Source organism: Canis lupus, chromosome 36 (assembly GCF_048164855.1).
Source record: "Canis lupus baileyi chromosome 36, mCanLup2.hap1, whole genome shotgun sequence".
NCBI classification, from domain to species: Eukaryota; Metazoa; Chordata; class Mammalia; order Carnivora; family Canidae; genus Canis; species Canis lupus.
In genome coordinates, this window is record NC_132873.1 from 14,257,464 (window position 1) to 14,275,085 (window position 17,622).

Here is a 17,622-nt window from a genome sequence, read left to right on the forward strand (position 1 = left end):
GCTCTGTGCTCAGCAGAGAGTCTGCTTGAGATTCTCCCTCTCTGTCTCCCTCTAGCCCACGCTCTCACTCTCTCTCTCTAAAATAAACAAATAAATCTTTTAAAAAAACAGAAAAAATATGTGAAGCAAATATTGACAGAATTGAAAGCGGAAATAGATAAATCCACAATTATACTGGAAACTTAAATACTCCCTGCTCAATTGATATAACAATGAGACAGAAAGGCAACAAAGATAGAGAACTCAACAACACCATCAATTGAAAGGATCTAATAGACATTTATAGAACACTTCACTCAACAAGTCAGAGTACACATTCTTTCCGAGTGCTCACAGAATAAATACCAAGACAGACCATATCCTGGGCCATAAGATAGATCACAAGAAGTTTACAGACTATGTTCTCAGACACGATGGGTTCAAACCAGAAATCAAAAAGAGAACGATAACAGGGAAATATTCAAACACTTGAAAACTAAAGAACATACTTCTAAATAATCCACGGGTCAAAAAGGAAGTCTCAGAGGAAATCAGAACAATACACTGAACTGACTGAAAATGAAAATCCAAAATATCAAAATGTGAAGGCATAGCTAAAAAGATGCTGAGAGAAACTTGCAACACTAAATATCTGCATTGGTAAAGAAGAAAAACCTCATATCAATAACATAAGGCCCTACCTCAAGAACCTGGAAAAAGAAGAGCAAACTAAAACCAAAGCAGGTAGAAAGGACACAATAAAGATAAAAATAGAAATCAGGGGCACCTGGGTGGCTCAGTCAGTTAAGTATCTGCCTTCAGCTCAGGTCATGATCCCAGGGTCCTGGGATCAAGTCCTACATTGGGCTCCCTGCTCAGCAGAGAGCCTGCTTCTCCCTCTCCTGCTCTCCCTGCTTGTGTGCACTCGCTCGCTCTCACTCTCTCTCTGTCAAACAAATAAATAAAATAAAAGAGCTAGGTCTTTGAAAAGACAATAAAATTGACAAACTTCTAGCAAATGAACAAAGGAAAGAAAGAGAGAAGACACAAAGTAAATTATAGAAATGGAGAACAGATTAGTAGTTGCCCTGGGGTTGAGGAGGAGGAGATGTGAGTGTATCTATAGAATGGCAACAGACGGGGAATCTTTTGGAGATAGAAAACCTGATATCTTGACTGTATTGATGTCAATATGTTGGTTGTGATATTTACTATACTTTTATAAGATGTTACCACTGGGAGAAACTGGGTAGAGGGTATCAGGTTCTCTCTGTATTATTTCTTACAACTGCATATGAATCTATAATTATCTAAGTTAATTTTTTTTCAAAAGAATCAATCTGTCCTAACTTGAAAAAACACAATATATATAAAAATATTACCTCATTTTAGTACATGAGGATCTGCCACAAGGTGGTTGTAAAAAACAAAGGTAAATAAGAAGTGTTAAAATATGACTATAGTTTTGCAGAAATATCTCCTTTATAAAGTGAAGTTTCCTTGATGTACATAATGCCTTCTTAGAAAGCTATTATAATATTCATATACTAGATTTGGCTCTAACTCAGAAAAGATTGAAAGAGTATGTTTAAAGAGAATGCATTTCTTTGGACTACTTTCCACAGCCCAAGAGAAAGGTGAGCTGGTCTACAATAAGGACTTTTGTTTGGAATTCAGGATTTGTCATATGGTTTAGTATCAATGAGCCAAATAATAAATCAGTTTTATTAATTTTCTACCCATGTTTTTACACAGGTCTCAGAAGAGTTCATACAGACCTATTAATATTTTATTTTACTTTCTTAAGTACTGATCTCACTCTTAAGAGTGCGATTCCCTTAAGAGCAGCCAAAGTTTTACATTGTAAAGTGAATCTGAGATGAAATATGTTTTTAATTACTTAGAATTTACTGTCTGTAATATTGGGTTCAAATAGAGAAAAGGATTCTGTTATAATAAACTGATAGCTTTGGAGAAAATATTGAACCATCCACCTTTAATTAAAACATCAACTATGGAAGTGTCTCCCCCTTTGTCCTTTTTTAACTCAAACAAGTAAAACAAGTTATGTAGATAAAATACACAGCATAAACACACGCACACATGCACTCCACCACACAAGTGTCCATACCTCTCAAGTTTTTTAATCCTTTCACAAACTGAACTCTAACTCGGAACTAAATCTAAAGACCAGTCCATTTTGCATATTAGACAGTAAATCATAAAACTTCCCAGGACTCTGTTCATGCAGGAAGCAAACTGAAAACAGTTTAAGAATGCAATGTATTAATCCGTGGCCTCACTGAAAATCAGTTAGGATCCTTCACACCTATCATTCAACCTTTTTTCATTTTAACCACTCAAAATTATCAGGTATTTGTAGAGCTCCAAATACTCCTTAGAAATCAAGCATAGGGGGCACCTAGGTGGCTCAGTGGTTGAGCATCTTGCCTTTGGCTCGGGGTGTGATCCCAAGGTCCTGGAATTGAGTCCCCCAGTGGGCTCCCTGCAGGGAGCCTGCTTCTCCCTCTGCCTGTGTCTGCCTCTCTCTCTCTGTGTCTCTCATGAATAAATAAATAAAATCTAAAAAAGAACGAAAGAAACCAAGCATAGTTAATTTTTTAAGTCATCTAATGATTATAGAGATGGAGAACAGATTAGTGGTTGCCAGGTATTGGAGAGAGCAAGGGACACGGTAAGAGAGGGAAGAGGCTGTAGCTATAAAGGTAGCAGGAGGGATTCCTGTGTTGAAACTGTTCTGTATCTTGACTACAGTGGTGGTCACGTGCATCTGCACGTGTGATAAAACTGCATAAAAGTAAATGCGCACACACACCATTGAATACAAATAAAACCAGTGACACCTGAATTAAGCATGTGGACTGCATCAACATCAATTTGCTGCTTGGGCTATTATATTACAGTTATAAAAGATATTACCACAGGGAGAAATTGGATAAAAGGTATACAATATCCCTATATTATTTCTTACACTATATATGAATCTACAATTTTCTCAAAATACTTTCTTCATTCATATAATAAAGAGTTTTTAGCGAATTGTATTTAGTTTAATGATTATAACTGTGACAGAAAGACCAACCAAGTTTTCAATTAAACGCAATATAATCTACTAGTTTGAACTAAATTAAGTTCAAATATGTTTAGATTATTTGGCAAAGAACTTGAGAGCAAAAGAAAATCATGGATTTGGTAGCTCCCCAAAATTTATAGGCTCCTATAAATTTGAAAGATTCCCTACCGTCTCAAAGAAAATCAATTACAACTGACAATTTTTAAATTCCCACCCATTATTAGATCTCCCAAGCAAGAGATTGTCAACTATTAATCATCAACTAATTTAAAATGACTCCCTTGGCAATTCAGTGAAGTAACTGTATCTTCCTCAAAAGTAATTTACTTATTTTATGGGAAGTTGCCATCAAAACACAAATTCAGAATTAGCCAAGTTAAGAACTATGCACACAGGGTCAAGTAGGTTTGTGCAACATTCAATTCCCAAGTCAAAAGCTCTATTTTCAAATCTCAGCAAAATTGGCACAAGAGTTTTAGTTACTTAAAAACCTAACTAGCTGGTACATCTAGAATGGCTTTCAAAAATCATTTCACACTGAAAATTTGGAAAGCTTTCTATGAACATAGAAAAGCTAAAAATTTGCTTTGAATGGTGTCCCTGTAATTATGGGGAAATACAGAATTTCAAATACAGGCATACCTCGTTTTAGTGCACTTTGCTTTGTAGCACTACTCAGGCGCTATATTTTTTTACACTTGAAGGGTTGTGGCAACCCTGCATCAAGTGAATCTGTTGACACCATTTTTCCAACAGCATTAGCTTATTCTATGTCTCTGTGTCACATTTTGGTAATTCTCACGATACTTCAAACTCTTTCATTTCTTATTATATTTCTTATGGTGATCTGTGATCAGTGATTATGAAACACTGAAATCTCAAATGATAGCATTTATTCAGCAATGAAGTATTAATTAAGAAATGCACATTGTTTTATTCAGACCTAATGCTATTACACACTTACCAGACTACAGTATAGTATAAATAAAACTTTTATATTCACTGGGAAGCCCAATAATTTATTTGACTCACTTTCTTACAATATTCGCTTTACTACAGTGGTCTGGAACCAAACCTGTAATATCTCCAGGGTAAGCCTGTAGATCTTAAGTGTTCTCATCACACAAACACACAAAAAGGGAGGTGATGAATTTGTTAATCAACTGGATAACCATTTCACAATGTATATATATACTAAATCATGTTGTACACCTTTAAAAGAATCACATTGTACAACCAAAGGAAAAAAAAACGAAATGCAATACAAAATAAGTAAGCTACCCCCACCCTAACAACCAGTGTTGGCCTGTTTGGGGATGTAACAAATCATCAAGAAGATGATTATTTCCTTCAGGCAGTTGGCAACCAGAATTTGAGGTAGAGAAAATCAGGCTGCAGGCCAAATTTCAGTGGCCAACATTCCATCCATTTGTATCTATAGTGTCACCACCCCAGGCAACACATCTGTCATGCAGCATAGCTGTGGGATCCTGGGAAAGAGTAGCGGCTGGGAAAAATAACATGATTGATATCCAATGGGAATGAGAAGGCTAATTTTGAGCAACAGCAATGAGGTAAAATCACCATTAATAATAAGGTCAACAAACTATAAGGTAAGTTTCACATAGTAGAAACTCTGTGCACTCAGTAGCTATACAAATTATGCATGTCTGTTAAGAGAATAAAGGAAATTTATGAGAACTTGTAAAGTAAACCATATTCTATGACCTATCAAAAAAAGGAATGAGGGATCCCTGGGTGGCGCAGCGGTTTGGCGCCTGCCTTTGGCCCAGGGCGTGATCCTGGAGACCCGGGATCGAATCCCATATCAGGCTCCCGATGCATGGAGCCTGCTTCTCCCTCTGCCTGTGTCTCTGCCTCTCTCTCTCTCTCTCTCTGTGACTATCATAAGTAAATAAATAAAAATTTAAAAAAAAAAAAAAAAAAAAAAAGGAATGAATATTGGAATGAAACTTTGATTTTCCTAATTTCTAACATAACGATGTGACCACCTATCACACAACAGTTAGCTTTATGGATGAGAGAGGAGGTCAAGGTATGATTGTTTTTAGATAGTTGAATGAGTAATAGGGGGCAGGGAATAGGGAAAGGTAACATGTAATGAGGAATTTAGTCAGTAGATCTGGGAATAATACAGGGGTTCTAAATCAGTGAGAAGTAAGAGTCCACATGGACTTACTGGCAGTAAAAAAAAAAACTGAATCTAGTGGGTCAAGGGTTGGGGGAGCAGGAAAGAGCTGTATTTGACAAGACTGTGTGAGGTCAGTGTAGTCTGGGACCCAAACTTTTGGACAGATGAGGAGACACAGAGGGAGCCACTCAATGATAACAGTGCCTTATCAGGTTGACTTCTCTCCCAAAAGAAAGGTCATCACTCAAAGGTTGTATTAAACATTAATTCAAATGCAGAAATCTTTTTAAGAATGCTGAACATGATCTGTTTGAAAATGTGGGCATGTGCTTGACTGTATTTCTATTTTCAGTGATTATTACAGTGTCCAGCATAAGTGAGACCCTCAAAGTACTTGCTGAACTGAGTTGTCATGAATAGAAGGTTATGGGGTTTTTTAATTGTTGTGTTTTAATAGACACATAATTGGGGCAGCCTGGGTGGCTCAGCGGTTTAGCGCCACCTTCGGCGCAGGGCCTCATCCTGGAGACCCAGGATCGAGTCCCACATCAGGCTCCCTGCATGGAGCCTGCTTCTCCCTCTGCCTGTGTCTCTGCCTCTGTCTCTCATGAATGAATGAATGAATAAATAAATAAATAAATATTTTTAAAAAAAATAGACACATAATCAATATATAACATTATATGAGTTATTTTCAGATGTACAGCATACTGATTTATATTTCTATATATTGTGAAATGATAACCACAGTTAAGTCCAGTTAACATGTCACCATACATTTACAAAATTTTTTTCTCCTGATGAGAAACTTTAAAATCTACTCTCCTAGCAGCTTTCAAATATGCAATACAGTATTCTAACTATGGTTATCATGCTGTACATTATACCCTTGTGACTTACTTATTTTCAAACTGGAAGTTTGTACCATTGACCACATTACCCATTTTATCCTGTTTGGAGTTTTTTGTTTGTTTGTTAGGTAAGGTGCTCAATTTTTTTAACAGCTGTATTGAAATACAAAAAACCAGAGGTGCCTGGGTGACTCGGTCTGTTAAAGCATCTGACCCTTGGTTTCAGGTCATGATCATAGGGTTTTAAGATCGAGCCCCATGTCTGCTTCCATGCTCAGCACCAAGTCTGCTTCTCCCTCTCCCTCTGTTCATCCCTCCAGCTCGTGCACATGCATGTTCTCTCTCTCAAATAAGTAAAATCTTAAAATATATATGTGTGTGTGTGTGTGTATATATATATATATATATATATATATATATATACACACATATATAAAGAAATACATATATTTAACGGGCACATTTTGATTGGTTTGGACATATGCGAACACTTATGATACCATCACCAAAATCAAGGTAATAGATGTAGCCAACATCTTCCAAAATGTCCTCATGATTTTTGTTTGTTTTTTGTTTTTTTGTGGTAAGAAGAGTTACAAGATTTATCCTCTTGAATTTGGAAATGAACAATGCTGTATTGCTGTTAGCACTAGGTTGTCCTGGAGACCTCTAGAACTTGTTCACCTAGCACAGCTGAAGCTTTACTAAAAAGGTGTTGGTCAATAGATAAGGTGTTTTTGTTTTCCTGTATCTGCATAATAAAACACAAAGCTTATTTTGCCTTCAATGTAAACCTGTGCCAATGTACATTTGGCTGGATAACCTAAGGAAATGTTTTGGCAAGTGCATGTGCATCCATGGGTAGAGCAGGCTTCAGGAGAACGAGAGAATGCAAAATTCACAAGGGTAGAGATTTTGAGTTTTGCATTTTTTCACAGTGCATCCTTACTCAACCACTTGTACTCACTTGCCACCAAGTTGGTGAGGAATGGGATGGATGTTAGAGAGGCAGTAAAAATGTTCCTTCCTTCCTCTTAAGTTTGTTGTAAGGATTAAAGAAAATGCACATAGGGTGCCTAGTTAAGGGCCTTTATAGGGCAAACCTGTATACATATTAACCAGTATTAACAAATCTATACTTTTATGACCTTCTACTTATACTTGACCAACATAGACTTAACGAAGCAAAAAGACAAAAATGCTGAATGTGAAAACCTCTGGCAGAAATCAGTCAGGCCCTTCTCATCTCTAGCTGAGGACTTACTGTCTACACCACACAAGCATGGGAGTAAAAGGTACACTGGGAAGAAGGAAAATGGACAGATGCTGCAGGACAGGAGATGCCAGGCACAGAGCCCCACTTCGCACTGTTGGCTTTCTGTCTCCCCCTCGAGTGGAAGCCCCTTAGAGAACAGGGCCATCTCTTAATCACTTTGAGGGCCTACACAGTAAAGACAAAATTTAAGGGATGCCTGGGTGGATCAGTGGTTGAGCATCTGCCTTCAATTCAGCGCAGGGCATGATCCTGGAGTCCTGGGATTGAGTCCCACACTGGGCTCCCTGCATGGAGCCTGCTTCTCTCTCTGCCTGTGTCTCTGCCTCTTTCTGTGTGTGTCTCACATGAATAAATAAATAAAATCTTTTAAAAAAACAATTTAAAAAAGCTTAATAGTCCAATGCAATTTTGCTGAAGTGAAAATGAGAAGACCTAGGGAAAAAGAATTTTTTGGAGGTACCTCCTTATGCTCACAGAAAACCTGTTAGCCAGTTGTCTGCTCATTCTACACAACTCACTGTGCTGGTTTAGCAGTGAGGATCATCGAGTATATTTATTCTACAATATTTACTGAGACCTTTCATGGACAAGACACTATTCACAGACATTGTGGCAGAAGATTTATATAAAAGAAACCCAAGCCATGGATCTGGCCTTCAAGTACGTCAGGAGCTACAGTATGGCTCTTGGGCACTTCTTACACAATGAGCACGAATGGTAAAAAATGTGTTAGACTCACAAACAAAATGCCATTACTAATATATTACCAATCTGGTGGGAAAGAGAAGCATGCTATGTCTTTTGGATTGATTTTAAAAGGCCTTTTTAAGACTGCAGGAAAGCCCCACATATCTACTTATGGTTTCTTCTAGTTTTTTAGGTATCTCTAAGTTCAATGAATCAAAGTGAAAATCATGCTTAAGTTTTGCTTACATGACTACCCAAAAGCTTCTGGATGTCGTGTCTTATGACATTATTCATCTAGGAAATAAGACACCAGAATATATATTGAAAGAAATTCCACCTTGGTGCTCGTTACACGCATGAGCACCTTTCGGAAGGCAGATTCTCTCGCGGTGTAGGCAGAAGAATATGCAAGCTTATCTCATGCCCACAACATGTGCTTAAATGCATTTTTTAAACACAATCTTTGCTCTTAGAAAGTGCATTTTAAAAAATAACTAAAAATTTTGTTCTCATAGAAAACAGAACTAGCCTGATTATAGAAGTAAGGAAAGTGACAAGAAGTATAAATGACTCTCATTTAAGAAATTGCAGCCAGTTTGCAATTTGATGTAAATGGTCTCACAAAGGAGAGGCAGCAGTTACCTCAATCACACACAGAAGTCTGTTCCAATCTAGTCATATAAATATTTGGCCAAATAGAGTACGAAGCAACACTTTTGTTTGTTTGCTAGGTTTTTAAGGGTGTTATCAGTATGTATCTTATTATTAAGAAGAGTATTTGACTTATTTGGTGATTCAAGCAGCAATGTATAATAATATATAACATCCTCCACCTATGATCATGGAAACACCAATATTGAATGAGTATCTAATCATCTAATGTGAGGTACCATATACTGTAGAAAAGTTATTAAGAACCAGTTAGGCACTGTCTGTGGCAGAACTTCAAAACAATTAATATGACATATTTTTAAGGAAATACCATATCAGGAGCGCCAGGGTGGCTCAATCAGTTCAGTGTCCAACTCTCGGTTTCAGCTCAGGCCATGATCACGGGGCCCTGGGATTGAGCCCCGTGTCAGGCTCTACACTCAGCGTGGAGTCTACTTGAGATTTTTTTCTCTCCTTCTCCCTCTGCCCCTCCCTCTCATGCTGTCTCTCTCTCTCTCTCTCTCTCTCTCTCAAGTAAATAAATAAAATCTTAAAAAAAGAAATAGCATGTCATTTATGGCTTTAAATTAAAAATCCTACATGATATAAACTCAGAACTTTCTACAATAGCCTACCATTTAACAATTTAATAAAATTAGCACTGATGAACATGAACAAATATCATACTTGATAAATCTTTAGAAGAAGTCTCATTGAAGTAATAAACAAGATAAGATGCACGTAATAATTACTACTGTCCAACATTACATTGGGAGTTGTAGTTAATGCAGTAAATAAGACAATAGATAAAAAAAATAGATATACTTATTGGAGAAAATTGTTACTGCTCCAGAATAAACTTGGTAGGTGTGAATCAGTAAATAAAAATAATCAAGGGACGTCTGGGTGGCTCAGAAGTTTAGCACCTGCCTTCGGCCCAGGGCGTGATCCTGGAGTCCTGGGATCAAGTCCCACATCGGGCTCCCCTCCAGGAGCCTGCTTCTCCCTCTGCCTGTGGTTTCTGACCCTCTCTCTCTCTCTCTCTCTGTGTGTGTCTCTCATGAATAAATAAATAAAATCTTTTTAAAAAAATAATTGAGTCTCTATACCAGCAATAGCTAGTTAGAAAAATAATAGAAATGATGATGACGATAGCAACAACAGTAATGGCTAAGAGAGTGAGCAAACTCTGTGACAGGTGCTACAGTAAATGTTCCTTCTGAGGTTTTCATGGTGTATAATCCATACAGCAACTCAATGAATTTGGTATCAGGTCATCCCCACTTTTCAAATGGGTTCTTGAGATGTAAGTAACAGCTAGAGAGAAGGAAACGTAGATTCCAAACTCAGTTCTGATATCAAAGTCCATAATCTTAACCATTTTATATACTCCTTCCCCCTCCAGAAAGCTATGATTTACTTTCAGTGAGCATCTATAAAATTCCATCAGCCAATGGAATAACTGTCAAGCTCAACACTGAGCCTACTTTATCAGCCATTAGGAAGAGGGAGCTCTCGAAACACTGAACTCTCTTAGAGTTCTTGTCTTTCCATCTCCATGACCAGATACTGGATCTTTGACCTCTGGCCCTCAGAGGAGAGTGACCCTTTTAAAATTAAAACAGAGAAAAATATAAAATTAAATTAAATTAAAACAGAGTAAATGATTAGAGCCTTCGGTTCCAAGTGGTGTTAAAGAGGATGAATTGTCTTAAAAAGAAAAAAAATACAAATAAGCTTATTCAAACATTTTTGCAGAACCTACTATCCAAAGACACCATGCTGATTGTCACAGGGTGTTTCAAATTGTTTGTTCGTCCAGTTTTCCCTTTGAATTTACAATTTAGAGGTAATCTTATAGAAAATCTATCTGTACACCCTCTTTTAAACAAGTTAGCCAGTGCTTTTACTTCCATGATACTCTCATTGAGAATATCATTCACACATGTGGTTTCAGGTACTCCCTATAAAGTGCTGGTGCTAAATCCAGAGTTTTCTTAAGCTTTTAAAATCCAATATCCAACCATCTAGTCAATATCTCAGGCATTTCACTCCCAGCTTATCTAAAAATTTCACTCCTTGTATTTGCTCCAATCCACTCGTCCTTCAGCTGAATGTACCTTCTATCTCTTGAATCCATCTGCCTTCTTGCATCTCTAGTTCTACAAGGACACACCAGTGATTGTGAGAACAGCTGCAACTGCCTTCTGATTAATGGCTCTGTCTTCAGAATGACTTCTTCAAAGGGCAAGACAGATATTAACCAATACTTGTATTAATAACTGTAAAATTATAACATCTATCAGTGCAAAGAATAAAATGTCCAATTGCTGTCAGAATGCAACTGGGTTCTAAAGGGGAAACTGTAAGGTATAGAAGGCACATTTTTGGAGGCAGAAAGAACACACACACACACACCATTTAAAAGCTTTCAGTGCAAGGGGGGTGCACCTAGGTGGCTCAGTGGTTGAGCATCTACCTTTGGCTCAGGTCGTGATCCCAGGGTCATTGGATAGAGTCCCACATCAGGCTCCCTGCGGGGAGCCTGCTTCTCCTTCTACCTATGTCTCTGTGTCTCTCATGAATAAATAAATAAACTCTTTTTTAAAAATAAATAAAATCTTTCAGGGACTCCCAATCAGTTTAGAAATAATCTCAATCTAATAATCATTCCATTAAAAAGCCCTTAACGAATCTACTAATAGAAAAGAGCTGGCATTTTCATTATTGGGCACCTTAAGGCTTTTGTGCATTTGCATATTTTTCAATTCAATATTCCCACATCCCCTGAGATAAACACCATCATCACTGCCACAATAGATTGGAGGAAACAGGAGGCTCAGAAGGTACTGACGGCCGAGAATCACATTGCTGTTAAAAGATTTAAAGCCTAACTCAGGGAGAAAGCAAAACCCGAACAGAGAGACAAGAGAACATGGATTCTAGTCGATGACAAAACCCACTGAAGCTCACAACTGGAAAATAAATGGAATGTGTGAATGTTAGATGAAAATGTTCAATTTTTATTCATGAAGAGTTGAGGAAGTTCCAAGGAAATGAAACCTCCCTGTGCATTGCCAGGAAAAGGCCACCCCTGCTCCCCGCCCTTGCAGCTCCGAGGCCCTGGGGGGCTGAGGATTCCACCCACAGCTGGCGCAGCCACCCAGAAGGCCGCACCCCAGGGATACAAGGCTCACCCAGGCCCGGCAGACAAATGAAAACTGTCCTGGCTGTCGAAGGGAAAGAAGGAGAACGAACGAACCACTGGATCTTTAACCACAGTAGCGCTTCTGGAAGTATGCATGATGCAGACACACTCAGCAGCCAAGTTTCACCTCGATGTTTTTGAGAGTAGTCTCTTAGCCAGCGTCTCGGAGGAGCTGCCTATGTCCTAATGACGTCCTCATCCTTGAATCTACCAGTGATGGCTTGTTGCTAGTTTCATCTGCTATCACCACGATCTCCAACTGATACAGAGCTTGAGATGTGGCTGCAGGCTTATTTATTTGGTTTTCTATCTATCTCTCTTTTTTTATCTTATGCCCCACTCCTACTTCTCTGCCTTCCCATATGCAACCACTTATGTGAAATTTATATACACATATATCTCTTATCTGGATGTCTACACAATATGTATGGCTGCTTGACTGTGCATATATTTAAATATATGTAAACAGCACTGTGTCATATAGCGCATTGTTTATATGCTATATCCTATTCTGTTTGAAACATCTCATACATGCTGTTTTGTGTACATTGAATCCACTGCTTTTTATTGCCTCATACCCCACTATAAATACCCATATTGACCCCAATACCACAGAATTATTGCAATAACCACTATGAACTTGTGTAAGAAATTCCTTGGGAAATATACACAGGGGTGGATATTGTTGGGACAGAGGGCTAGAGAGACATAATTTAGCTAAGCAGTGCCCAACTGATCTCCACAATGAGGACACCAACCTGAGGGAGGGGTTCCAGGGTCGAAGTCTGGGTGTGAATCATGACTACTCGTTAGCTGTGTGACCTGAGAATATCACCTAACATCTTAGTCCCATTTTCTCACTTATGAAATGAATAATTACAGCGTCTATCTCACAAAGTTACTACGAGAATTAAATGACATAATAATGGATTAAAGTGCTTAGCACAGTATTTGGCACTTGGTAGGTAAATAAATATTATCACTGATTGTCGTCCCCTCCCCCCTAATAAGAGATTTCTGATTCCCCAAAGACTGAATCTTCACACTGGAAGGTCAGTAGAGCTAATCCTTCTCACTGAACAGAATAAGAGTAGAAACATCAAGTTTCACACCCAACGAGGTTGCATGTTTTCAGAGGAGGAATGTGAATGTGGCTTTTGGGTTCCCAGGCCATTCTTTGCCCACATCAGAATGTCCACGAGAGTGTTGGTATTCCACGCAGGCAAAAAATGAATGATTACTGGAAAACAAAACCTGCCCACTAGTATCTGCTCATGCCTAGTATTGTATAGAACTTACATACTTCCACTCAATAGGTCATATCTTCCGAGAATTTTCTCCTGTCATGGTGATGGATTTGTACTCTCTTCAGGCACATACACTGTCAGAACCACTGATATGCAACCATGGAGCCTGGGGAAGGTGACTGAATCACATGGGGTCAGCCCATTGTCAAGCCCAGCAAAACCAACATTGTTCCTTGATAATTTCATAAGGAAGGCAGACACAGAGGTGCACCACCGACACAGTCCTTCAAGAAAGAACCAACTACTTGTCTGGAAGGAGTGTGGTTTTGGGACAGCCTCCAGCTGCAGTACTTCAAACATCTGTCTCAAGTTTGAAACCAAGTGTACAATTACATAAACAATCCTGAGCTAATGAGTAAGCAACAGTTAGAGTACAAGGACCTGGCCATTCTATCATCACATGGGGCTCCTCTGGTGGGCAACCTGTATCCTGAGCTCTCCATGAGGTTGGCCAAGACTGTGCCAGATTTGCGTCCTGATCTGTGGCTCTCCCTGTCCAATCCTACTTTCTCACTATTTTCTCTCTCACAGGTACTTTTCACAGTACCCCCAATAAACCTACTGTACCATTAACTCCATCTCAGAGTCTGTGTCCAGAAGGACCCATTGACATAGCAAACAAAATACTACACATACTTATACAGTGCTCCCCATTCCCATGTGATAATCTGACTTCAAGAAATATATTATGAGGCACTGTAATGACATCTGATACGTGATCGCATGAGTTCTGAACTGTGCTTTGAAGCAAAGGCAGCCTCTTCTTTGCCAACCAAAAACCACAGGGATCTTTAAAAACAATTAATAGATACTAGTCTATAGTATCTATTTTGTGATGTCTATTAAATATTAAACATTTGTTCGACACAAGCTATTCTGCTTTGATACATTCCCTTCATTGTTCTATCAATATATTTTCTAAATTTAATATATATGTTAGGTAGGAATGAAGATGAAGAGACTGAAGACCAGAGAAGGTGTCAACGTGTCAACGTAACTCACTTTATTTTAACCTTCAGATTTTGTTTAAAGGGCCAAAAAATTTTTTTAATTTTTATTTATTTATGATAGTCACACAGAGAGAGAGAAAGAGAGAGAGGCAGAGACACAGGCAGAGGGAGAAGCAGGCTCCATGCACCAGGAGCCCGATGTGGGATTCGATCCCGGGTCTCCAGGATCACGCCCTGGGCCAAAGGCAGGCGCTAAACCGCTGCGCCACCCAGGGATCCCAGGGCCAAAAATTTAATACACTACTATAAACTACCATTTCATACATTCTTAATTAACAAACATAAACAGAAGTCAACTTAAAGCAAGGTATCTCCACCAGGGCTCATTTTTGAGAGAGACTTTCAGCAACATCTAAAGACATTTTGTGGTTGTCGCAACCGGGCAGAGGGGACACTACTGGCATCTAGTGGAGAGGACGGGAATGCTGCTAAATATCCTAATGCACAAGACAGTCTCACAACAACAAAAAAATTATATGGCCCAAAATGTCAGCAGTACCAGTGGAGGTTTAAATTATAGAAAAATTATCCAATGTCTTGAGTGGTTTACTGAAAACTAAAAGTAAGAGAAATATTCTGCCCACAATCTCAAAATGATATTTCGTTGTGGTGCTAAGCAGTATCTCCCCCATTCCCCTCACAAAAGCAATCTGGAACACTGAATAAGGTAAATGGCTACAGTTCACTTGCCCCTTGTGCAAGGGAGCAGTGTTTTTAAGCATATTATTCAAATACCTTATAAGATGCAAATGTAGGAAGTACATTAGAGATCACCAGAGTTCCATAACTGTCACCAAATCCTTTTTTTCCCATTTGCTCATATTCCTTCTGGTGAAATTTTTCAGGTTTTAGCATGCCCTACCTTCAAGCATCCATTGCTAATATTCTTAGTCAACGTACAACACACATATTGTTCGATTTTTTAACAAAACAAGTTTGCATTAAACATCCCAGCCATGCTAGGTAAAGCCCAGTATTTAGCAGGGCAGGGTACTATAATTTTTTTTAACTTATGTGGGCTATATGGTAAATAACAATAGTAATAATAATAATAATAATACTTTTTTAATTGCGCTTTTAGGATAATTGACTTTTAAACCGATCGTCTGAAAGCCAAGAACATAATATTAAGTTTAGGTAGTATCAGTACATAAATCAATGCCTTAATATTCTCACGGTTAAATAATTAAAAAAAAAACCAAAAACAAAATATTTAGGGCTCCATTTGACGGTCGAGGTGCGCCCCCTGCTGAACAGAAGAGAGAAATGACGTTGATAGAGTTTAAATTCACAGGCTCCTAAGCCTTACACCCACCTCGCCATACACCTCGTCCATACAGCTCATCCGAAAAGCTGCGTGAAAACCTATTTTATTTGACTCAAAAAAAAAAAAAAATGTGAGGTTGAATTGCCACTTGCACACTAGAGAGGCCCTATTCCAAAAGATCACCCAGAAAATCTCTAAACAGTATTAGCAACACGAAATGACAACTAACGTTTGCTCTTCACAGGAACAAGCTGAGCCCTACTTAACACTGTATTTTGTTTTCTGCCGAGTGTCTTCTCTCTAATGATGCGCGACTGTCTGGCGGGGGAGCCGCTCATCCGCTTAGTCGTCACCGTCGATCCGAGAAGTTTAAGTTCTCAAAAGTGACGCTCAGCCGCCCGCAAAGATATCTCGACTAACGAAACGGGACCCAAGGAGTCTCCGGGCAAGAAAAGTTCGTTCGCCTCCCAGTCCGGCCCTCCTGACCCAGAACACACCCCCGTGCGCACAGCCCCGACTCTCAGACGCCCCGACGCTGGTCCTGGTCCGAGCGGTACCGGGCCCGGGACGCTCGCCTAAAGCATCCCCCGCGGCTCCGCTAGATGCCTGCCGAGCGCTGAGGGACGCGCACGTGTGTGTGTGTGTGTGTGTGTGTGTGTGCGCGCGCGCGAGTGCCTGGGTGTGTCCACGTGTGTGTGTGAGAGCGCCTGGCTCTCTGAGTGCGCGTGTGTGCGCGTGAGTGTGAGTGCAGGAGCGCCCGGCCGTGCGCGTGAGTGTGCGCGTGAGTGTGCGTGTGAGTGTGAGTGCAGGAGCGCCCGGCCGTGCGCGTGAGTGTGCGCGTGAGTGTGCGTGTGTGAGTGCACGAGCGCCCGGCCGTGTGCGCGTGTGTGCGCGTGAGTGTGAGTGCAGGAGCGCCCGGCCGTGTGCGCGTGTGTGCGCGTGAGTGTGAGCGCGTGAGCACCCGGCGGTGTGCGTGTGTGTGCGCGTGAGTGTGAGCGCACGAGCGCCCGGCCGTGTGTGCGCGTGAGTGTGAGCGCAGGAGCGCCCGGCGGTGTGCGCGTGTGCGCGCGTGAGTGTGAGTGCACGAGCGCCCGGCCGTGTGCGTGTGCGTGTGCGTGTGCGCGGGAGGCGCGCGGCGCGGGGTCCGCCCGTCAGCGCCGAGCCCGAGGCTCCCTCGGGCCGCAGGGGCAGCGCCGCACCTGCTCTTACCTGGGCTCCGGCGAGAAGGCAGCCGCCGAGCAGCAGCCACGCCCGCGCCTGGGGCGCCGCTCCCGGCCCGGCCATGCCCGGACCCGCCCTCCCGGAGCCCGGAGCCCGGCGCCCGGAGCCCTCGCAAGTTGGCGGGCGCGGGGCACCCTCGGGGCGGGGAGCGCGGCGCGGCGGGGGCGGCCCGGGGCGCGCGTCGGATCCCGGGCCCGCGCCGAGGCCCGCCGGGGCCCGGTGGGAGGAGGGGGCGCGCGGACCCCGCGTCGGATCCCGGACGCGCCGCCCCGCGGGGCCCGGTGGGAGGAGGGGGCGCGCGGACCCCGGCCCGGCTCGCGGGGCGCCCCGCGGGGCTGCAGGGGGCGCTCCCGGTCGGGGTCCCGGCGTCCCGTCTGCACGTGCGTCCGCTCGGCCCCGGCCCCCGGCCCCTCGGGGCGCCCCGGTGCTCGGGGAGGGCTCCGCGAGCTCCCTGTGCCCAGCCGCGCGCTGCCCCGGCTCACGGGAGGCCCCGGTGGTGCGGCCGGGCGGGCGCTGCCCCTGCGGCCCGCCCCGCCCCGCCCCGCCGTCTCCCGGCCCCACCGGTTCCCGACTGCCTGGCTCCAAACCACACTAGTACCAAGTCTGTGTGTGCGTGGGGGGGGGGGGGGTGCGGGCGATTGAGAGAGACGGAAGGAGGGAGGGACAGTCTACTCCAGCAGAAATCTCTAGGTCGAAATTTCTTTGCATCATTTTGCGAGTTTTGGGTCCAGGCATCATAGAAAGACGACTGATATTTGTTTATAGAGTGTGTGCGTGTGCGTGTGTGTGTGTGTGCGTGTGTGTGTGTGTTTAAATATCTTCATTTGGGACAAAGCCTGTTCCCTTATTCTAATAGGTGCAACCATCAAGACGCCAGAGACCTTGCTTTAGGGACCTTGAGTCCGGGAATATTTAGTCT

At 41.8% G+C, this 17,622-nt stretch overlaps 1 protein-coding gene across 3 annotated transcripts in view; it reads right to left on the minus strand.

The window, feature by feature from the left end:
* PTH2R (parathyroid hormone 2 receptor) overlaps positions 1-16,816 on the minus strand; it is a 145,719-nt gene extending 128,903 nt beyond the window's left edge. For all 3 annotated transcript variants that reach the window (XM_072812601.1, XM_072812600.1, XM_072812599.1), the window contains exon 1: positions 16,692-16,816. In XM_072812601.1, coding sequence (XP_072668702.1) covers positions 16,692-16,766 — 75 coding nt within the window. In that variant the 5' untranslated portion in view covers positions 16,767-16,816. The remainder of the gene's footprint in view (positions 1-16,691) is intronic.
* Between the last annotated feature and the right edge of the window lie 806 nt (positions 16,817-17,622).